The sequence below is a fragment of the Python bivittatus genome, unplaced genomic scaffold, assembly GCF_059951505.1.
Source record: "Python bivittatus isolate LINGU-HERP-01145 unplaced genomic scaffold, Pbiv_v1 ctg000200_np1212, whole genome shotgun sequence".
In the NCBI taxonomy this organism is placed as follows: Eukaryota; Metazoa; Chordata; class Lepidosauria; order Squamata; family Pythonidae; genus Python; species Python bivittatus.
Window position 1 is genome coordinate 17,223,959 of NW_028277040.1, and position 19,346 is coordinate 17,243,304.

At 40.7% G+C, this 19,346-nt stretch overlaps 1 protein-coding gene across 4 annotated transcripts in view; it reads left to right on the forward strand.

Annotated features, from left to right (window-relative positions):
- PDE1A (phosphodiesterase 1A) overlaps positions 1-9,057 on the forward strand; it is a 144,895-nt gene extending 135,838 nt beyond the window's left edge. For 3 of the 4 annotated variants that reach the window (XM_025163090.2, XM_007422774.3, XM_088135736.1), the window contains exons 14-15: positions 4,707-4,821; positions 5,982-9,057. In XM_025163090.2, coding sequence (XP_025018858.1) covers positions 4,707-4,777 — 71 coding nt within the window. In that variant the 3' untranslated portion in view covers positions 4,778-4,821; positions 5,982-9,057. Of the gene's footprint in view, positions 1-4,706; positions 4,822-5,916 lie in introns of all 4 variants that reach the window. The other variant, XM_088135735.1, reaches the window with a different exon arrangement.
- The last annotated feature ends 10,289 nt before the right edge of the window (positions 9,058-19,346 follow it).

Below are 19,346 nucleotides of genomic sequence, written 5' to 3' on the forward strand. Positions count from 1 at the left end.
GTTTGGTTTTCCCCAAACGTGGCGCTGTGCATTATGGCCAAACATCTCCATTTTGGTCTCATCTGTCCAAAGGACAGTGTTCCAGAAGTCTTGTGATTTGTTCAGATGCAACTTTGCAAACCTAAGCTGTACTGCCATGTTCTTTTTAGAGAGAAGAGGCTTTCTCCTGGCAACCCTTCCAAACGAACCATACTTGTTCAGTCTTTTTCTAATTGTACTGTCATGAACTTTAACATTTAACTTGGTAACTGAGGCCTGTAGAGTCTGAGATGTAACTCTTGGATTTTTTGCAATTTCTCTGAGCATTGCACAGTCTGAGCTTGGGGTGAATTTGCTGGGACATCCACTCCTGGGAAGATTGGCAACAGTCTTGAATGTTTTCCAACTTGTGAATCATCTTCCTCACTGTAGAATGATGGACTTTCAATTGTTTGGAAATCGCCTTATAATCCATCCCAGATTGATGGGCAGCAACAGGTGCTTCTCTAAGATCACTACTGATGTCTTTACTCTTTGGCATTGCGTTAACACACACCTCAATGCTCAAGACCAGCAAACTCCTAAAACTTTGGCTTTTATAGAGGTAGTCACACTTGCTGATGATCAAGGGCATTTGATTAGCAGCACCTGGCTGCTACTGAGCCTCTTCATACCTATGGAAGCAGCAAGGGTGTACTTAGTTTTTCACACATGGCTTCTCCATTTTGGCTTTATTTTTATAAAATAAATGATGACATGGGGTAATATGTCATGTGTTGCTGTTCGTCTGAGATTGTATTTACCTACTTTTGAAAACTGCTAAGGCAAGATGATTTTTATTATGCCCTGATATGTAAAACCATAGAACTCAAAGGGGGTGTACTTTCTTTTTCACATGACTGTATGTACATAATTACTAACTTGAATTGAGGATATTATGGCCAGATGTATCTGTATACCAGTGTGTTAAACTAAGTGGATATATGATGGGATCTTTTGGTTAAACCTTGTGGCTCACTCTAGATGATACTCTACTAGATAGATGAGTGGTAGAAAATCTGCTCTCACAGATATTCTGAAGGAGAAATTCTGTAGTACTTTAATACTGGCTATGTGACTATATTTGTTGGGAATTAGCGTCCAAAATTGCTGGAAGGCGCCAGGTTGGCGGAAATAGGCCTTTGGTCTGAAAACCAGCATGGTTGGTCTTATTTTAGTAACTGAACATACTGAGCACAGGACCCCTAGCCATGCATTTAAAATAATCTTGGCCAGACACGTCCTAGGAAAATGCCACACTCTGACAGGAAATCTAATATATGTGTGTGCATGTTGTTCTCTTTCTGTAGAAGAATTTGTGCAAAGAGATGGGCAGGAAAAAAAAGGCAGAAAGATCAAAGCAGACATATCTCAGACCCACTGTTAGAGGAGGGGCCAACAAAGCTCTCAAGCGAGAAGAATCAGGAAACCAGTGATGCAACACCCTTTTCAATAGATTCCTCCCACATCTCTGTAGTCCTTCAAGTGCATCCTCTCAGTTCTGTTCCCAGTGCATCTGACTCTCAAGACTGCAGCTAAATTGCCTATGAATACAAAAGGACCTGAGGATACACCTCAAGAAATGCACCTGAACATCCCACTAAATGGTAAAGCCACCAACTCAGTCACCTAGCATTCATTGTCATCGTTTCTGGATTCATAGGACATTGTGTTTGTTTCAAGCCCACTTATGCCATAGCTACTACAAAAAATGTTCTTCAGTGTGTAAGAACTAACCAGCATAATTACAGCTCAGGGCCACAATATCTGAAGGAAAAGTTCTTCTTTTATCTTCATACCTGAGCTCTAGATCTCTTCAGAGATTCCTGTTCTTGATTTCCCCCTGTGCTGGGTTTTGGTAGGTGGCTGTGCAGGAATGGACCTTTTTGCTGGTGGCCTCTCAGCTTTGGAATGTATCCCTGGCATTTTATTTATTTTATTTTATTTATTTTATTTATTTATTTGACTTGTCCCCGCCCATCTCCCCACAATGGGGGACTCTGGGCGGCTTACAACAAACATTTACTTTGCTCCCTTTCAGGGTCAAGCAAGGACGTTTTTTTCCTGGGAGTTCTTGTTTAATTTATTTCAAGTTATTCGCTCGCTAATAATGTTTGCTGTGATGGCAACTTTTAATCTAATTTTATTCCTGTAGTTTCTGCTCTTTCAAAACCATGCTGTATATTTTTAATTACCCATTTATCTTTAAAGAACTATAAGGTTGAAGTGTTTGTAAGTTACCTTGGAAAACTTGGTACTGAAGGAGGAATATTTCCTACAATATAAGCAAAACCCAATATTAGATTGTTTTAATTACTCTTCTCCTTTAAAAGTCTTTACATGCCCTTGGATCTGCTCCTATGGGTCCATAAACCAGTTTTTCTATGTGACTAGTTATCTGTGCGTAGAGTTCAATAAGATTTTTTTTAAAAAGTGATGAAAATGACATATTTAACTGAGTATATTTGGATGTAAGCCCCTTTGACATCAGTAGACCTTCTTCCCAGAGAAGTAAACAATTGTAGTCTTGTCATTTGTTGAATGTCAAATCTTTTGAGACACCATGGTAACCTTTTCTAAGTAAATAGTAAGGAGTGCCACCTTTTTGTGGCTGAACCATTCTCTTTCTATTAGAAAGTACCTCCCCTTAATTGCAGGCATTTAATATCATTAGAATCCCTTGAGCCAAGTCATTTGTACTAAAAAGACGACTTGGGTTCCATTGCTAATTTACATTAATTTCAGGAGAAGCAGCCCAGTACAAGAAGTTGCAGAAGATTGCATTTCATTACCTTGGAAGGTTATGTTGCTAGCATAGCGTGAGAGAAGGCTCTTGATAATGCACTACAATAATTAGCTTGGATTAGAACTAATAAAAGCATCTGGATGCATTCTGGAAGGGATGTTCATTATATAGCTGATCTCTGGGGAAATAATTGTTGGTAGATGGAAACCAGTCCTTTATATTGTATTTATTTATGTTTAACATATCATATCCGAGTAAGTTTAGGACTGGGCCCTGGAACTGAATTGATTTACCCAATCTTAAAAAAAAATCTTTAAAATATTTGGTTGGTTTCAGTGGGACAAGTGAAAATTACATCCTCCAAAGGATTTAAATGTAGCAACAATCTTCTTTAAGTGAAGTTTCCTCAACTTGGGTAGCTTTCAGAGCTGTACTAAGGTGGGGAAGGGAAACTATTGACATATCTGGGCATTTTTTTCTTCTACATAAAAGTTGGGGGGCAGTCTGCTGAAATTGTTTTTAAATAACATGGAAAAGCTATGAGATGTACTCAAGCAAGACATGGAATTTAATATGATTGACTTCCCCTTAAATTAATTATACCTTTAAAATCTCAGGAAAAAATGTAATCCAAATTAGTATGCTGACAAAAAGGTACTTTGGGAGATCTTTATTTCCCCCCCATTCGTTATATATTTACACCAGTCCAATTGTGTAGGGGGTATAGGGGATGGCCTTAAAGGACAGAGAGAAGATCCGCTACAAAGGCAATGATCAGATAAAGATGACTTGAACCCAGGCCAAGAAAGTGGTTTATGAAAATGCCTCAGAAAGCCCCCCCCAATTCTCATGAAAATAAAAGAAGGAGGAAGGGAAGCACATTCAGACATACAAGATGCTGTCTGTCTGTCTGTCTGTCTGTCTGTCTGTCTATCTATCTATCAGATTTCTTCCCCTGCCCATTTCCCCCACAATAGGGGACTATGGGCGACTTACAAAAAGTTACTTTTACTATTAGTGTTCTAATAAAAGTAGTTTTAGGTCTACGTGGTGTCTGTTTCTGTTTGATCTGGGCTGACTCACTGGGCTGACTCACTGGGACCTGAAACAAAATTTTGCAGTCTGAGGTTCTCCCATTTACGGTTCCAACCAACACTGCCAGACTCTCTTTCAAGAACTCCATCCTATTCCCTTTCCTCCTCCCATGTTCCATGTTTTCCCCAAGGGACCCTGAGCACTGCTCTCCCCCGGCTCCCCTTGCTCTGTTTTCAAGGGGCTTTCCTCAGGGGTGATTTCATTGGACCTCCTGTGGCCGCTGAGTTGCGTGATGAGGGCTACATTCCAAAAATTGGGAGGAGCCTCAACAAACGTATGGGTGCAGCCAAGACAAAAAGTAAATTTAATTTAATTTAAATTCAGGCTTAATTAAATAATTGATTTAATTATTTTAATTTATTTAATTAAATAAAGCTAATGCCAGGCACATGGGCAGCTGCCTGCCCCAAATATGATGATTTGCCAAGCAGAGTTCTCAAAGGGTTCTCCTTAGCAAGATATACTGAGATGAAAGGGATAAGGTACAAGAACTTCAGCAAGTGAACCATATTCGGTAGAAGCAATAGATCCCCATATATATTAAGGCAAAGTCTTTCTAATTCTCCTTCTCACAGCCTTCCTATGAACTGGTCAGGAGGGGAGTCTCTTCCCTGATAAGAGAAAGTTTGCAGTTGGTTCTTTAAGGAAAGGTCTCTTGAATCTTTATCTCTTGCAATTTCCATACTTTTCTGGGGGCCACACTCAAGGCTTTTGTGGACAACATGTGTGCAGGGCCTCAGATTGTGTTCCTCTGCTCTAATCACTGAGCCACACAGATCACACAGTACTGAATTAAGATGAACAGCATGCAGACCCTTGTTCAGCAGTTTATGGTTTTCCATTTCAGGTGAGCCTAATCTCAGTGAGAATTGCGAAGAGCCACTGAAAGAACCAGAACAGGTTGTGCTGCGCAGCTAGGTCAATGGGACCTTCATTGTTTCTGCTCGTTTTCAGACTGAGAGGTAAATCATCCTCGTTCTTCTCTAATGACGGTTACCTTCCTTTTCTTCTCTATACTTCTGAAAGGAAAAGGGTTTACTTTGTTACAAGAATGAGCTTTTACAATGAAATATATTGAGGGCCCAGTCATTGTGGGGCATTTCTGCACACAAGTGGAAGGGTGAAGCTAGGTTCAAGATTCTTCCTCCTCCTCCTCCTCCTCCTCCTCCTCCTCCTCCTCCAGGTGCTTGCATTTATAATCTGTATTCACGTTCACTGTCTGTGCTTTATGCTTTATACATTCATGCTTTGTAGGTGGAGAGCCATGGTCAATGGTAGCATAGAAACAGGAAGAGTTTGGTGGCACCTTTTCCAACAAACACATTTTATTTTGTTGCTCTAACTTTAACAGATTTCGTGAGCTCACAAAAGCTGATGCCTTTCAATAACATTTGTTAGTTGGAAAAGGTGCTACCAGACTCTTTCTGTCAGCTGGAAAAGGTGCTGCCTGCATGCTTGTATATTTTGAAAAGCACCTTCTGCAAGTGAATCCCCTCTGGGATCCCTGACTTCTCCTGGGCCAGGTATAAACCCCCATTATTTGAGCCAGCATCAGTTCCAAGTCCCAACCTATCTGAAAGACATCATATTCAGGGAGGCAGCCAGATGATGCAGCTCGGAGTGCTCTTATCCGGGATCCTAGCAAGCCATGTTCTCTTCAGTTTCCCAGGAGAATCCCCCCACCATCCCCCCATTCCACAGTTTTATGTTTTCTTTTTCCAACAGACTCTAGACCAAATTGACACATCATGCTGAGTCATAAAGTGTTTTGCTTCATTTTGGTTTCATGCCAGAATTTTTTTTAAAGAACTCTTTTTCTCAACAGACCATTGTGAAGTAGAGCAGAGTTAACATGATGCATAAGGCCAAACCTTCAGTCTTATATGGTGGCAAAGTAGGCTGCTGTGCTCAGGGGACTATTTACGATTCTGCCCTTATACAACTGCCTTGTTGTATCTCTCATGTGTTAAGATCAGTTTACGAGACAGTTTTTCTTTCGTCTGCATGGAGTGAACTGTACAGCCTTCTAAATGCTCATATTTATCCTTTGTCTCTAGTTAAATGCCTAAAGTTTCATGCAAGAACAAATTTCCGAAATTTCTCCTCTCTAATACCACTGCAGGATGAACTGAACAGCAAGAAAACGTCTTCATTTTCCACAAGGCTGGTATCTTTTCTATGTATCACCACAAAGGAATGAGCTGGTAATTCAAGGCATTGATTACAGCTATCAAGATTCCAACTTATTTGATTTCTTCTTCAGTTCTTCTGTTATCCTTAACTTAGCTGGAATACATCTTCAGCCAAAATCATTCTTAGACACACACACCCATATAGAATGACTGCTAAAGGGAGGAAGCGCCTGATTAGCAGAGACTTTGTGAAAGCTTCCTCTGAGCTGATTGCCTTGCTTGGAGATGATTAAGAGGACTGTGGCCTGGATCTCAAGGTGCAATTAGTGTAGACAGCTGCAAGCTGCTTCTCTCCTGTCTTGTTGATTAATGACATATCCAGATGTACAGATTTTTGCTTTTATAGAAATATGGGGGAGAGGGTTCAGAAAAGCTGCACTAAAAAAATCAAGAGTTGTAGAAAGCCCGTTGAATAAGTAGTGATGGTTTTATAGGCATCTAATGAGGTGAACCTCTGGTCTTTTACTTAACCAGCCATATTTTTGAAAGGGACAAAAATATCTATTTAAAACTAGTGAAACAAGGCTAGGTCAGGTTGTATGAGAAGATCAGACTGCTAGTTGCTGTTTCAGACTCTCGGGAGAAGCCATGACTTAGCAGCTGAGCATGTGCTTTGCATGTAGGGGGTCCATGATGCAAACCCTGGTGCCAGAGAAGACTGACTTGAGACATCAGGGTTGTGCGAGAGACCTCGATCTATGAGCTTGGAGAACTGCTGCTCACTAGGCTAGGTAGGCCAACAGCTTGTCTCTTTTTAAGCATTCTTACTTCAGACTATCTTGGTAAGCATGCCAGGGGAATGTGTGGAATTTTTAAATAAATCTTAAGTTGTTTTCACCCTGTAGATAGAAGTCAGCCAGGGCCTTTCTCTCCTTCCCACTGAGACAGCAGCAAAACCGAAGAGTTGACAAGAGAACTAGCGGTCTACCTGCTTCTTCTGGCTTTCTCACTTTTGGAGCGAGTTGCATTCCACACTTTTGGGGAAGGCAGAAAGCAATGACATCCAGTTATAAAGCTCACGTTAAAGGGGTCACATATGCCATATATGAGCTATGAATATTAAATATCAGCTATTTGATTTGAAGGAAGTTTTGGGTGGGTGGATCGGAAATGAAAAAAGGCTTGTGGCAACTATTTCCGTCCACAAGGGCAGAGCTTGCATTTTGCATGGACCTTCTGTGCCGCACCACAGGAATGACCTTTGGAAGAATCAAATTGTCTGAAATGTCCTATGATGTATCTTACACTTTTGCTAAAGTGTTTTCTCTCTTCTGCTCTGTATGTGAATGTGCATATGTATACGTAGTCATGCGTATACACCCGTATGCTGCCACTATCAAGAGGCACCAGGAATCTGGATTATTCACTGTGTCTTCATGCTCTTATAGAATGATTTTCCCATGATTAAAATAACCATTGTTGTGAATGGTTTGCTTCAAGTTCAAGAGATATGTATCAATCATAGGCAAATATTCTTTCATTAATCCTAGGAATTACTCAGGAAAAATACTTGTAGACACTTCAATCTGGAGCCCTGGGTGCAAAATTGAGATGTCCACTTCTGCTGGGAAAGAGAGTTTCTGGAGATCTCTTCCTTGTATGGGACTGTCCAGCAACAGCAAGATCTCCAGTTTTATTTTGGAAGCCCTCATATAATGCCTTAAATATACAGGATTAATCTCTCAATCTCTCTCTTTCTTTCTCTCTCTTTTTGGTCACCCGCATGCTTGTAGTCATCTCACCCACCAAACTGTAGGGCGGTTACAATTAAAGCTTTGCAAAGCATGAGTCTGCCAGGAAGAAAGGCAATTATTTTCTGCCAACCATGGTGCAGTTTCAGCCGTAATTCCATATGAATGCCAGCTTCTGGCTCTGGTAGATGTACAATTGGTTTCATTAAATGCATTTGTCTTAGGGACAGGCTCTTTGACAATGATGCCAAGCATTCAAAGAAGCAATTGACCTCCTCTCACTCTTAGAACATTGAGGCCAATGCAGTAAGAATGTACATTACGTGGCCTTTATTTTACGGTGAAAACTGTCTTGTCTTTTTATGCTACAAATGAAAAACGGCAACAGCTACTGTGTTTAAGCTGAGTTTTTTGTGGGTTTTTTGCTGAGAAAAAAATGCAGCAGACTGAATCCCATTAAGATCTGTTTTTGTATAATTTGTTTGGTTTTTTTTTTCTTTTCCTATATGTTGCCTTATGTTGAAAAGGTTGAAAATATTGTGGACAAAACCTTAAAACAAGCAAGGTATGAATGGTTGCAAGTCTTAAGATCCTAATTTGAAATTGTGCTCTTCAATTTCATTTGCTTGTGGATAGAACTGAAATACTGTGAAAATCCCTGACGTAGGGCACGCTCATTAGCGGTTAGGACCAGAAAGTGGGGTGGGGGGGGAAGTTACCCATTCTCTACGTGTTCTCTTTGTTTTGTTTTAGCTTTAGGCTACCTTTTAAACACTGTGACAGGCTTCAGTGAAAGAAGGCTTTTCCTCCACAGGTCGTTTAAATTTCCCTTGACTTTAACATTGGATTGGGACCACGTTACGGATTAGTTATTCAGTTTTGCAGTGATTTATGCAGAATATGTCTTGTCTTATCTGGTCTTTTCTGTACACTTATAGTTAGTGTGCATTGTCCTTTCCAGAGACACCATGTATGAGTTATACCAATAAATAGATTTGTTCACTGGGATGGTTGCAGGTCTGCCATGTTTAAAATTAAGGGAGCATTGTGGGAAATTAAAATGGTGGCCTGATCTTTTCACCTTGCACTGCTCAGAGTATAGCTGAATAGATATAGAGATATAATTTCCAACTTTTATTTTGTATATATTTATCTTGAGATCTCTGGCATACTCTGTAATATAAACGTGAATTATAATTTCTGCATTTAAAAAAAAAAAATTTTAGTGTGGCAATCCTCATGGAATGTATGGGGGGGCTCTTTCTGCTGTAGCTGCCTATGATAAGATGTCTAAATAAATTATATTGGGAAGCCATGTTTGTAAAATATTGATTATGTTGATATACTGAGCTAATATTATGAAAACTATAAATTTCCTTTAGCTATGCTTAGCAATACTGATGTACTATAAAACTACCATTGGTTTCTGTGGCTTGTGATTCAGTCATTTTTCAGTGTTATGCATTATCATGCCTTGGCATCATTTTGTACATCCTCTCTTGATTCTTTCAGAAGAGTTTGGAAAGGGTCAACTTCTGAATGTATGGTGGGGTGTAGGCAGCAGGTGCTGGGTCTTTCCTAATACAGGTAGTCCTCACTTAGTGACTGCCTCATACAGCGATAGTTCGCAGTTACGATGGTGATGAGAAAGTAATTTTGCAACCAATCCTTGCATTTATGACCTTTGCAGGTCTGTAAAGCAAAGGAAAGCTTTGCAGGTCTGTAAAGCAAAGGGAGTAAGATCATAAGCACAGTTGCAATTTCACTTAGTGACCGCTTCACTTAATAAGGGTTCTAACATGTCACTAAATGAGGACTACCTGTATTCCCCTTCAGCCCTGTGGCTGAAGTCCTGAAGGGGGAGTTTTCATAGATTCTCGGGAAAAAAACCCTTGAATTCTCCATGCAGTGAGGAAAGGATTCCCATTGCTAAGAAGCACATTCCACTGATACCCATGAAGATTTTTTCAGACCTGTGCTTCCACCACATAAATGTCCAGGGATGAACCAGCAAGTGTTCCTCTTTCCTCTGCATGTACAGCATATCTCTGCTCTTCCTCCATGATCCTTGAACATGTGAAAGAAAAAGGTCTATTAACATTTCTTCTCAGGGCAGGAATTAAGACCAACTGATGCCCTAAGCCAAGCCCAACAATGGTGCCCCTCAGCCCTTCTATTACTTAACTGACAAGATGTGAAGACTCACTAAGTGCTGAAAACTAAAGTTGAGTGCAGCAGTGAAAGAGTTAAGGGCATGATAGCTGGGGGAAACCCTGTGGTGCCTCCTTTCTCTAGGTACCCTCAGCACTGCTTTTTTGCTTAATGGTAATCCAGGGCTGTTCCATCCCCTCCTAGAAGAGAGTATATTGTGGAGGGGGAAGCTGGTAACACACTTGTGTACTTAATCGGAGGGATTTGAAGACTTGGCTCTGCCATCTGGCCTGGGGCGGGGAGGGAAAATGTCAGAAATGGGGTTGGCTAGCCCCTTAGCGGCCTGGTGTGGCCTCTATCGGCCTCTCGGATCTTTTAATCTCTTCTTTATCTCTGTAAGTGTGGGGGTTTTTTATAACTTTTAATCATGTATTTATGATTTTAATTTGATGTAAGCTGCCCAGAGTCCCCCATGGTGGGGAGATGGGCGGGGACAAGTCCAATAAATAAATAAAATAAAATAAATAATAGATATGGATGTACTAGTGCAGACCCATACTCTTGTTCTGCCAGAATGAGAATGAGAAGGGTCTTGGATCAGATGAAGTATAAGGTGCCTTCAGAGTTCCCAACCCTAAATTTGCACTGCTGAAATTGAAAGGCTTGGGGCAAGGAAAAATGGACCATGGCCTCTCTTCAGTGCTAGGTTTAAAAATCTAGTTCGAAGCCTGGATTTTTTTACATAGCAAGTGATCCTATTTCCTCAGAATTTGGAGGTCTAGTCAAAAAACAAAGCAAAGTAGATTCCACAAATCAGTCCTCTCTTAGAGGACACAGCAGTCAGAGACCTAACTAGAATGTGGTTGTCTCTTTTCAATCTAAATAAAGAAGGGAAAATACATCTGACCCACTCCAATAAAACTAAATCCAGCACCATCGAAGGGGCCAAATACATCACGATATGATCCACTCATAATTTACAAACTAGTAGGACTTCAGTAACATTTAAAATGCTTGAGAGGAAGTGATATGGAAGCTGCAAAAAGGAAAAGAGATCTTGTTATAGGTAGGTGGGGATAGAGCTATGGCAGTGATGATTGTGCAACTGCTCTCATAAGGGGGCTTCAGCCATTTGACCTTTCTCAGGACAAAAGCCATTCTGTCCCTTGACTTTTAAATATGATTGTTGCAGAAGTTGTTATTATTTATTCAATTTGTATGGCCACCCATCTCATCTAAGTGATTCTGCATAGCTCAAAACAGGTAAAAAAAAATCCAATAAAAACAATATACAAAATCAATATACAAATATATATAAAAACCATCCTTAATCAATTTAAAACAAAAAATCATGATCAGTGGCAGAATCCATCCATACATCAGCTCAATACCGCCACTGTAAAAGGTCCCTGCCTTTGCTAGATCCCCCCCAGACACCATGGCAGAGCCATGTTTTCAGGGCCTTCCTAGAGGCTGGGCAGGTTGGGGCCAATCAAGGGTCCAGGGGGATGATGTTCCACAGGACGAGTGCAAGAAATATCAAAGTACTTCTGCTCCTTTGGCAGAAGAGAGTGGCTGAAAAATATTGGGCCAATGTATCCTCCTTTGCCAAGGATGATTTTTTTGTTTGAGCTATCAGTGGACAATCTTCTGTTAAGAGCATCCGAAGTTTTCCATTCACTTGTCCTGATCCTCGCTCACTTGGCTGTTTATTTACCTCACAATAATTTTTTTCTAAGTCTCAGCAGACAGGAAGCCTGGTCAGAACTCGGATGGGAGACCACCAGAAAATACTAGAGCTGGAAGAAGGCATTGTCAAGACACTTCTGCATTGCTACCAAGAAATCTACATGGATATGTCTGTGAAATTACCAGGAGCTGACCCTTACCTGGGAAAAAAAATACTACTTTTGAATTGTTTTTAAATTTGTACCGATACATAGGCTACAGAACTTTTATGCAAACAGGTGTTCTCCTTTGAGTGACACTGCCCCTTTCCTTTTCCCTTTCTTTCCCTTTCCCAATTCCCTGCAAGGCTCCCCTAAGCGAGAGAAAACAACCATAATCCCACGATAAAATATTTTGATGCGCCTTGATTCAAGTTGCTTGATGCTCCCATGTTGTTGCTTGAAATGTGCTAAATTCAGAACTGAAGACTCAATTTGCTCTGTTTGCAATGTAGACTGGTGAGATTATTTCAACCTGGAGGGAACAGCAACCAGAGAAGGTGCACTTTGTTCCCCAGTGAGTTGCTAACAAGAAATAGTCAAGCATCCGTGATGCTCTGGTATGATTTTCTCACCTACTGAAGAAAGCTTTGCTTTGAAAGAATGCCTCTGTTGATTCTTAGACCTGCAACAAATCACAGCGAACTGTTGCAAAATTATAACAACACAGCTAAAGACAGTCCAGTGCTTTCAAGGAGAGGTGAAAGCAATTTTTCCCATCGCACAGGCACACTTTCATTTTGCCCAGCATCTCTGACCAAGTAGGATTTTTTTTTTTTTTTTAGCACAGCATAGCCCATGATTGGAGATGACTCCATCAAACCCCGTTTCTCTTTCCAAAAGCTCTGTGTGATCTGCCTCCAGTTTTCAGGGCTGCTGCCCGAAGGAATGACCTCGCAAGCTGAAAATGCTTACTTCAAGCGTCCTCACCTTCAGGTTGAGATCTCAGTGCTTCTTAACCACTTTGACTATGCAAAAGGAGGTACAATGAAGTTATAATTAAAGAGTGGGATGAAGCACGTTTAGAGATTATTGGGAACAGTCTGTTCTCTCCCAGGCTGACAGAAAACCGTATTATTCACTTACATAAAAGAACGTGTTCTTCCTTGCATGGATCCTCCGCAACATTTACATCTCTTGCATAGGACCCATTTTGAGAAAGGACGCCACGGGGAGCATTGTTTCCCACCATGGAATTCAGAGTGTCACTGGTCTTCAGTACTACGCAGCCATTCAGCTATTCTCTGATTGATTTCACTCACCAAATGGTGATACAAGCTGATCAGAAGAAGCAAGCGGACTCCCCGCTTCTGTTCAGCTGTCGATCTATGCAATGCAAATAATGTATTTTCTTTTCTTTTGCACTGACTGCAGAATAGATACATCTGGGAATCCGTTTCTCTGCTGTACTAGGGGCCTGCGTGTGTGCGTGAGAGAGAAAGAGAAAGAAGATTTGCATTATGGGGGGGGGGTCAAGTCAGAGAGCTAATTAACCTTTCGCTGTTTTGCTTCTCCCCCAGATGGGACCCCCAAATGAAGTTGGCATTTTCAGAAGGGAGAGGGGGAAAGGATGCGGTAATTGAATGGGTCAAAGAAGGAGCGTGCACTCACTTCCACTCAGCTGTTTCTTCAAGACTCCTGCCAATTTACAAGTAGAACATTTGATCTGTGTGGTTCTGTCACATGGCTCTTGGGCCATATTTATGCATTAATTTCTTCCCCAAGATGCTGAATTAAAGCCTCAGATGATGCTCTAGCATTTCAGTTGTCACAGTGCTATGAAGAGAATATCTTTATATCTTGCTTAGGGGCATCCCACCATCTGATTAATTGCAATGAGGCCTAAAACTTTGCTGGACTCTCTAGGCCTTTCATGTGTCCCAGCTGTATTTTTCTTAAATTCTTAAATGAAACAGGGAAAGCCAGCAGCCCCAACAAATCTCCAGTCATGGCACAACTAAGTGATGCTGAAAGTTTATCAGAATAAAACCAAGTTTGCCATGCAGTTTGCATATCCTGCTATCCTAAAGACAAACAAATGATACGATGGCTTAGCATATTATGTGAACTCAGCAAATGTAGTTTGTAAATCATGATATATGGCTTGGCCTATTGAACAAGCCTAGCCAGCTGTGATTTTTCAATCAGCTGCAGCTAATGAAAGCAGGATGAATATCTTGGATAAACACAGCATTGGTGATCCATGCAACAAAGCTTCCCAAGGCTTGCACAAAGGAAGTCCATCAGGAAAGAAAGCTCCACGGTGTGGCTGTTACAGCCCCCCTCCCTCCAAAAACATCACATTTTAACCACCCACATTGTGGTGGGTTACAACACAGGGTCTGTCCTTGCAATACCAAAAAATTAGACAATGTTTGAATTATCATTGGCCCAAAGACAGAAGGCTTACATTTGGAAAACTGGCTATTTGAACTGGGTTCAGAAATAAACTAGGAAACTCTAAAGACTGAACAGCTATGGAAAAATGGACTAAAAAAAAAACAAAAAAAACAGGAGCAGGGACCTGGCTCTTTGCTGTATTTTCTAAATATTTACAACCACCATATAACCAGGGTGGATATTATTTTACTGTACTCTGCATATCTCAGATTCAGGTGAATTCCTGGTTGAGAAGATATGAGGTCTGAACAGAAAACTCCTGGTTTTCAGTGAGCCTCCTGGCAACTGAAGTGAGCTCCTATCTGAAACTGACATTTTGAACAATGGCTCGTTAGTGATTCCCTACAGCATGATCATATCTCAAGTTATGGATTGGAACCTCTTCTTAAAATAATTGCAATATTGTACCTACCACAAAGATGATGAAACCTCTGCTATTGTCATTTTGTAGGACAGGTTCATAAAGAAAGACTCAGCCCAGAATTTGATTGAGCTTTCCCTTTATCTCATAAAACAATACAAGTCTATGGGTTTGCTGGTGTTGTATCTTACTCTGCAGTGGCATATTTCTTTCCATTCAGTGGCACTTTAGCATATCAGATTCCACCTAATGGAAAACTGCACTAATAGGAGAGGAGGGGGGAGATATTTTCACCCATCCTCCCTGGTCTCTGCAAGTAATTCATCACTTTCCTTCTGTCCCAAGAATCTTCCTATTCATTAGATGGGATCCATCATTACAAGACCTTACAAGGGTTTAGAGATAAGAGACAATCTAAGAGGACAGTGCTATGAGAGAGGGCAAAGGCTTCCTTCCCCTTTCTTCTACTCTATTAGTTCAAAGAATCTTCCATAAGCAAACAAGAACTCTTGGATTCAATCCACTGAACTTCCTCAATTTCAGTCAGTAGAACTGTAAAACCTGGAATGGAAGGAGAACTCTTGCTTCATCTTGCAGATATCAGAAGGCGCTTCAGATTTGGATGTGCTACCAGGACTTGTCAGGGTGTTGGGCTTCAAGAGAAAGAAAGATAAATATGGCTAGAAACTATATGTTATGGTATTCCAAGGAATGGTACCTTAGAAGGAAATTAACAATTTCTGGGCTAGCAGGAATGGTCGTTCAGAATGTATATCCAAGCAGTACTCGAACCCTTTACACTTTCTTTCAGGGGGAGACAGTGACAGATGCCTGCTTCCATGTTTTGCATTCCTGTTACTGGATGTGCAGGTAGCTGCTGTAGGGCTCCTGCCAGTGCACTAATTTTTACTTTTCTGAGCAAGGCAGATTGGTTAATAATGATGATCCACATTAGTTGATTACAATCCACCTCAACTACTATTAATGAAGTTTACACGGAGCTGTCCTTGAAAAATGCCTGGAAGTTGCAGTGGATGCAAAATGCAGTGGACAGGCTGCTCACCAGTGTAAATTACACAGAACATATGATGCCTATGCTGAAGGATCTGCACTAATTACCATTGGCCTGCTAGGCACAATATACTGTAAATTGTTGGCATTGACTCTGAAAGCCTTAAATGGCTTTTGGGCTGATTATCTGCAGGATCACCCTTCCCATAATAAATTGCTCCATTACTTAGAGCAACAGGAGAGACCCTTTTGAAGATGCCCCCACTGAAGAAGTTTGACTATCTGGCCAATGGGATGCACTCCCCAAGGAGGGAGATTTGCCCCACCCTCAAACTTTAGGAAAAGAGAAAAAATACATCCATGTTGCCATGGCCAAGCTTTTCGCTGCTAATTGATTTTAATGATACTGACCTGGATTGTTTTGATTCTACCACAATGTTTTATACTTTGTGTTAGTTATTGTCCATTGCCTTGAGGACTTATATTAGCAGAATGATGTTGCACATGTTTAATAATAACATATAAATACAATTTAGAAGTAATTAATTTGTCTGAAATGGGACAAGTCTGGGGGATGACAATGGAGAGTTTTCAGAGCAAGTATTTTGAACTCTGAATGAACTTACAGGCTCCCTGCAATGTAATTCTGCCTTGTCAGGCTTCCTACGAGTGGAGACATTGTAGACGTCTTCTTAACACGCCCTTGGTCAGCCACACTTGGAATATGGGAGGGCAGCTCCTGGATATCCTGTTTTCCTTTTAACTCTTGCATGTGCACACTGAACCCTTGCAGGGAGCAAAGTCTTGCCATGTTCAGTAGCTAAATGAGAAACCATGTTGAACAGAGCTGGACTTATATCTGGTAAAAAGAAATATCTGGAAAATGCAGAGGGAGAAAAATTATTCTGCATTTAGAGAACAAAGAAGGGAATTTGCCTTGGTGACCTCTGGGGTTCCTGGACTGATTTATTAGGAGAGGGCTAAGCAGGGGGGTATATATGTGAATGTCCTGCCTTTTACAATACATTCATCCCTTTTCCAAGTTCTGCAGCTTCCCTGGCTTCATGCAGTTCAGGTAAATCCCAGGAGAAGTCATTGCCTTCTGGAGGAGGAGGATTAATTTTATTTAATGGGCAAAAGACCTAAATAAGTCTGGATGTATGTGTCTCTCCCCTAAAAAAAATTAAGTGAGACACATAGCATACACTTATCCAGAAGACTTATTCAAAGTTTTATTCACCATTATGCCAGAAACTGCTGGTGGTGGTGGTTTTACTCAGTGCTCAAATATGTACTTAAGAAAAATTTGGTGGCCATTCTGACAGGTGATCTGGGGGGAAAAAAGCTGAATAACATTTGGAGGAGACAATGATGTTAGCTCTTAAGGAAACATAAGGGGAATATTTTAGAGTCCTCCAGGTACAATTGCAAAAACAGTAACAGCAAAAGCTTTATGAGTCAAGCAATCCCATGAAGTAACAGCTTCATTCCATCCCAAACACTGCTAGGATATCCAAAGACTGTAATGAGTGTTTTGCATACAGAATAATATACTCTTTTTAAAACAGGTATTTAATCCAGTTCTACCTTGCTGATGATGAACAGACACATAACCATCTAGGGCTGTTCAGCTAATGAGAGTAAGGACTAACCATTCTTGAGAGAGCAAACCATTTGCTTCATGACCAAGAAACCCCTGCTAGAATCCAGTATTCTGTGCATGGGAAACAAATTGATAAATTTGACAGTCCTTACTGATGGAGGCCTATTTGGATGTTTTATCCATGGATTTATCTAAAATATCAGCAGGAGGAGGAGGAGGAGGAGGAGGAGGAGGAGGAAGATTTGCAAACAATCTCTTTGCTGAGTCCTATTCCTGATTTTCTATTGTGTATGATAGGTAAGAACAGCAGGTTCTCGAGGTCATGACAATGAAAATCACCATTGCACATTAAAGGAAGCTGAACCAATCGGGCACAGAAATGTATATATGGTGCCAACATTTAAAAATAAATCTTTAAAGATAGTTGATAAAGGTGTCATTTCAAATTAGTTTTCTTTTTAAGGAACACTGGGCAAATCAGAAGTCTCCAGAAAAAAAATGTATGTATGCCACCCTACCACGAAAAACCAGAAATCCATATCAGAAAATCTGTCCCTAGGCTGCTGCCATCCCCACAGTGAGAGAGATGTTCCCATGCGTTTAGAGCACCTCCCTCCTCTCCAATGACCGATCAAGCAAGGAGCAGGTGCACCCTGATCAAGTAGGGGAACGGTGTGCTATGTCTGTCAACCTGATGGCTGCATTGTGGAGATGACTCATAAAATGAGCAGGACCAGAATCCTCAGGGTATTGATCTGGGTGTATTGGGTTTTAAGGATGAAATGATGCTTTAAGCCTCTGTAAGGCTTAATGTACCCATGTTGACTCCTAAATTCCCTCCAAACCTGCAAAAAGCAAAAGAAAATCTATATTTTCAACTCTGTCAACTCTGCCCTGCCCAGTTGGCTTCCTCTGGCTGTATCAAGGGGCTCACGGGCCAGCTGCTAACTACAGTATACTTTCTACACTCCTGCTTGCATACCAAGTGCTTCCACATTTTCTCTAGAAAATTGACTGCATATATATTCATTCCTGCAACAGCCACCATGCTGCCAGCTGTGAGAATGCTGTCACAGTTGGGAGAAGCCTGCAATTCCCTTGATGTACTTATTTCTCTTTTGTAGAAATGGGTCCTAATGTTGCAAAACTGGTCTAAATGTGGAAAGCGGTGCCATTCCTAGACTGCCTTTGTAGCTCAGGACACCAATGTATACAAATATCCATGTGATTACAATAAACTGGCTATTTTCAGGAAGTGACTAATTTGGTTTTTCCTTTAAAAATACCAGCAATCCAAACCTGAGTTATATTTATGGTTGTTATTGATCTCTACCTCAGTTCTGAATGGTGATTCTGCTGGATATTTCAAAAAGCAGTGAAGTTAAAGCCCTTGTGTAACCCCCTGATAAATGTGATAAATAAATGACATAAGAAGGATGAAGTCAATCTCCCGCTGGAGCTAGGAAAGAAATATGAGAATAACATATGGCAGTATAATTAGCATGATTAAAGAGATACAAGAGAAGAGAGTTCGTAAGTCAAAGAAGGTGTCATGAGAAACCAACATGTCTTATTCACTGTTAAGAAAAGTAAAAAGTCAATTCCTTTGTTCAGGAAGAAACATGAACAGCCAAGTGACAAACTCTCGCTGAACACTTTCAAGTCCCACTTTTTTCAGTGACATAGGCAGAGATATACACAGGTTTTTCTGGAAATCTCTTAATCTCTACCACTTGGCCACATCTCTCCTCCTTAATACAAATTAAACCATTTCATAAAGCTGTAGTACTGAAAAGGATGAGCTGAGGTCAAAGTCCTGTTTAGTACAAGGTCTCCTGCTACATCAGTCATGGCTGTCCATCCTCTGTATAAATGCAGGCAGGATTTCTCCTTCACTGAAACTATTTAGGCAATTTATTCTGTCAACAACTCATACCTTTAAGAAATTTCTTCTAGTGCGGAGTGAAATCTGCAGCCTGCTCATCTGGAGCAAGAAGAACAACTTTGCTTCAAATGTTTGAAGAAAGACAATGACTCCCCTTAATTTCTTCTCCAAGTTTATCATACCCAACTCTTTCAACTGTTCCCCATAACAATAGAAGTGTTTCAGTTTGTCAAGGTGCTTCTTAGCATGTGACACATTTTGGACACAGTAATCCAAAATGCCACTTGGTTAAATTTTACACCTAAAATGTGGGAGATCAATACCCTTTTGCAACAGTCCATTGGGCAAATTGTCATTGATTTTCATGTGAGCTCATTATTACTATAAGCTAATCCAGGAGCCTTAACAATTCTCCTCCTAGAATTGTCTCCATGCTTCCACATGGACATTTTGTAGCTTCTTGTCC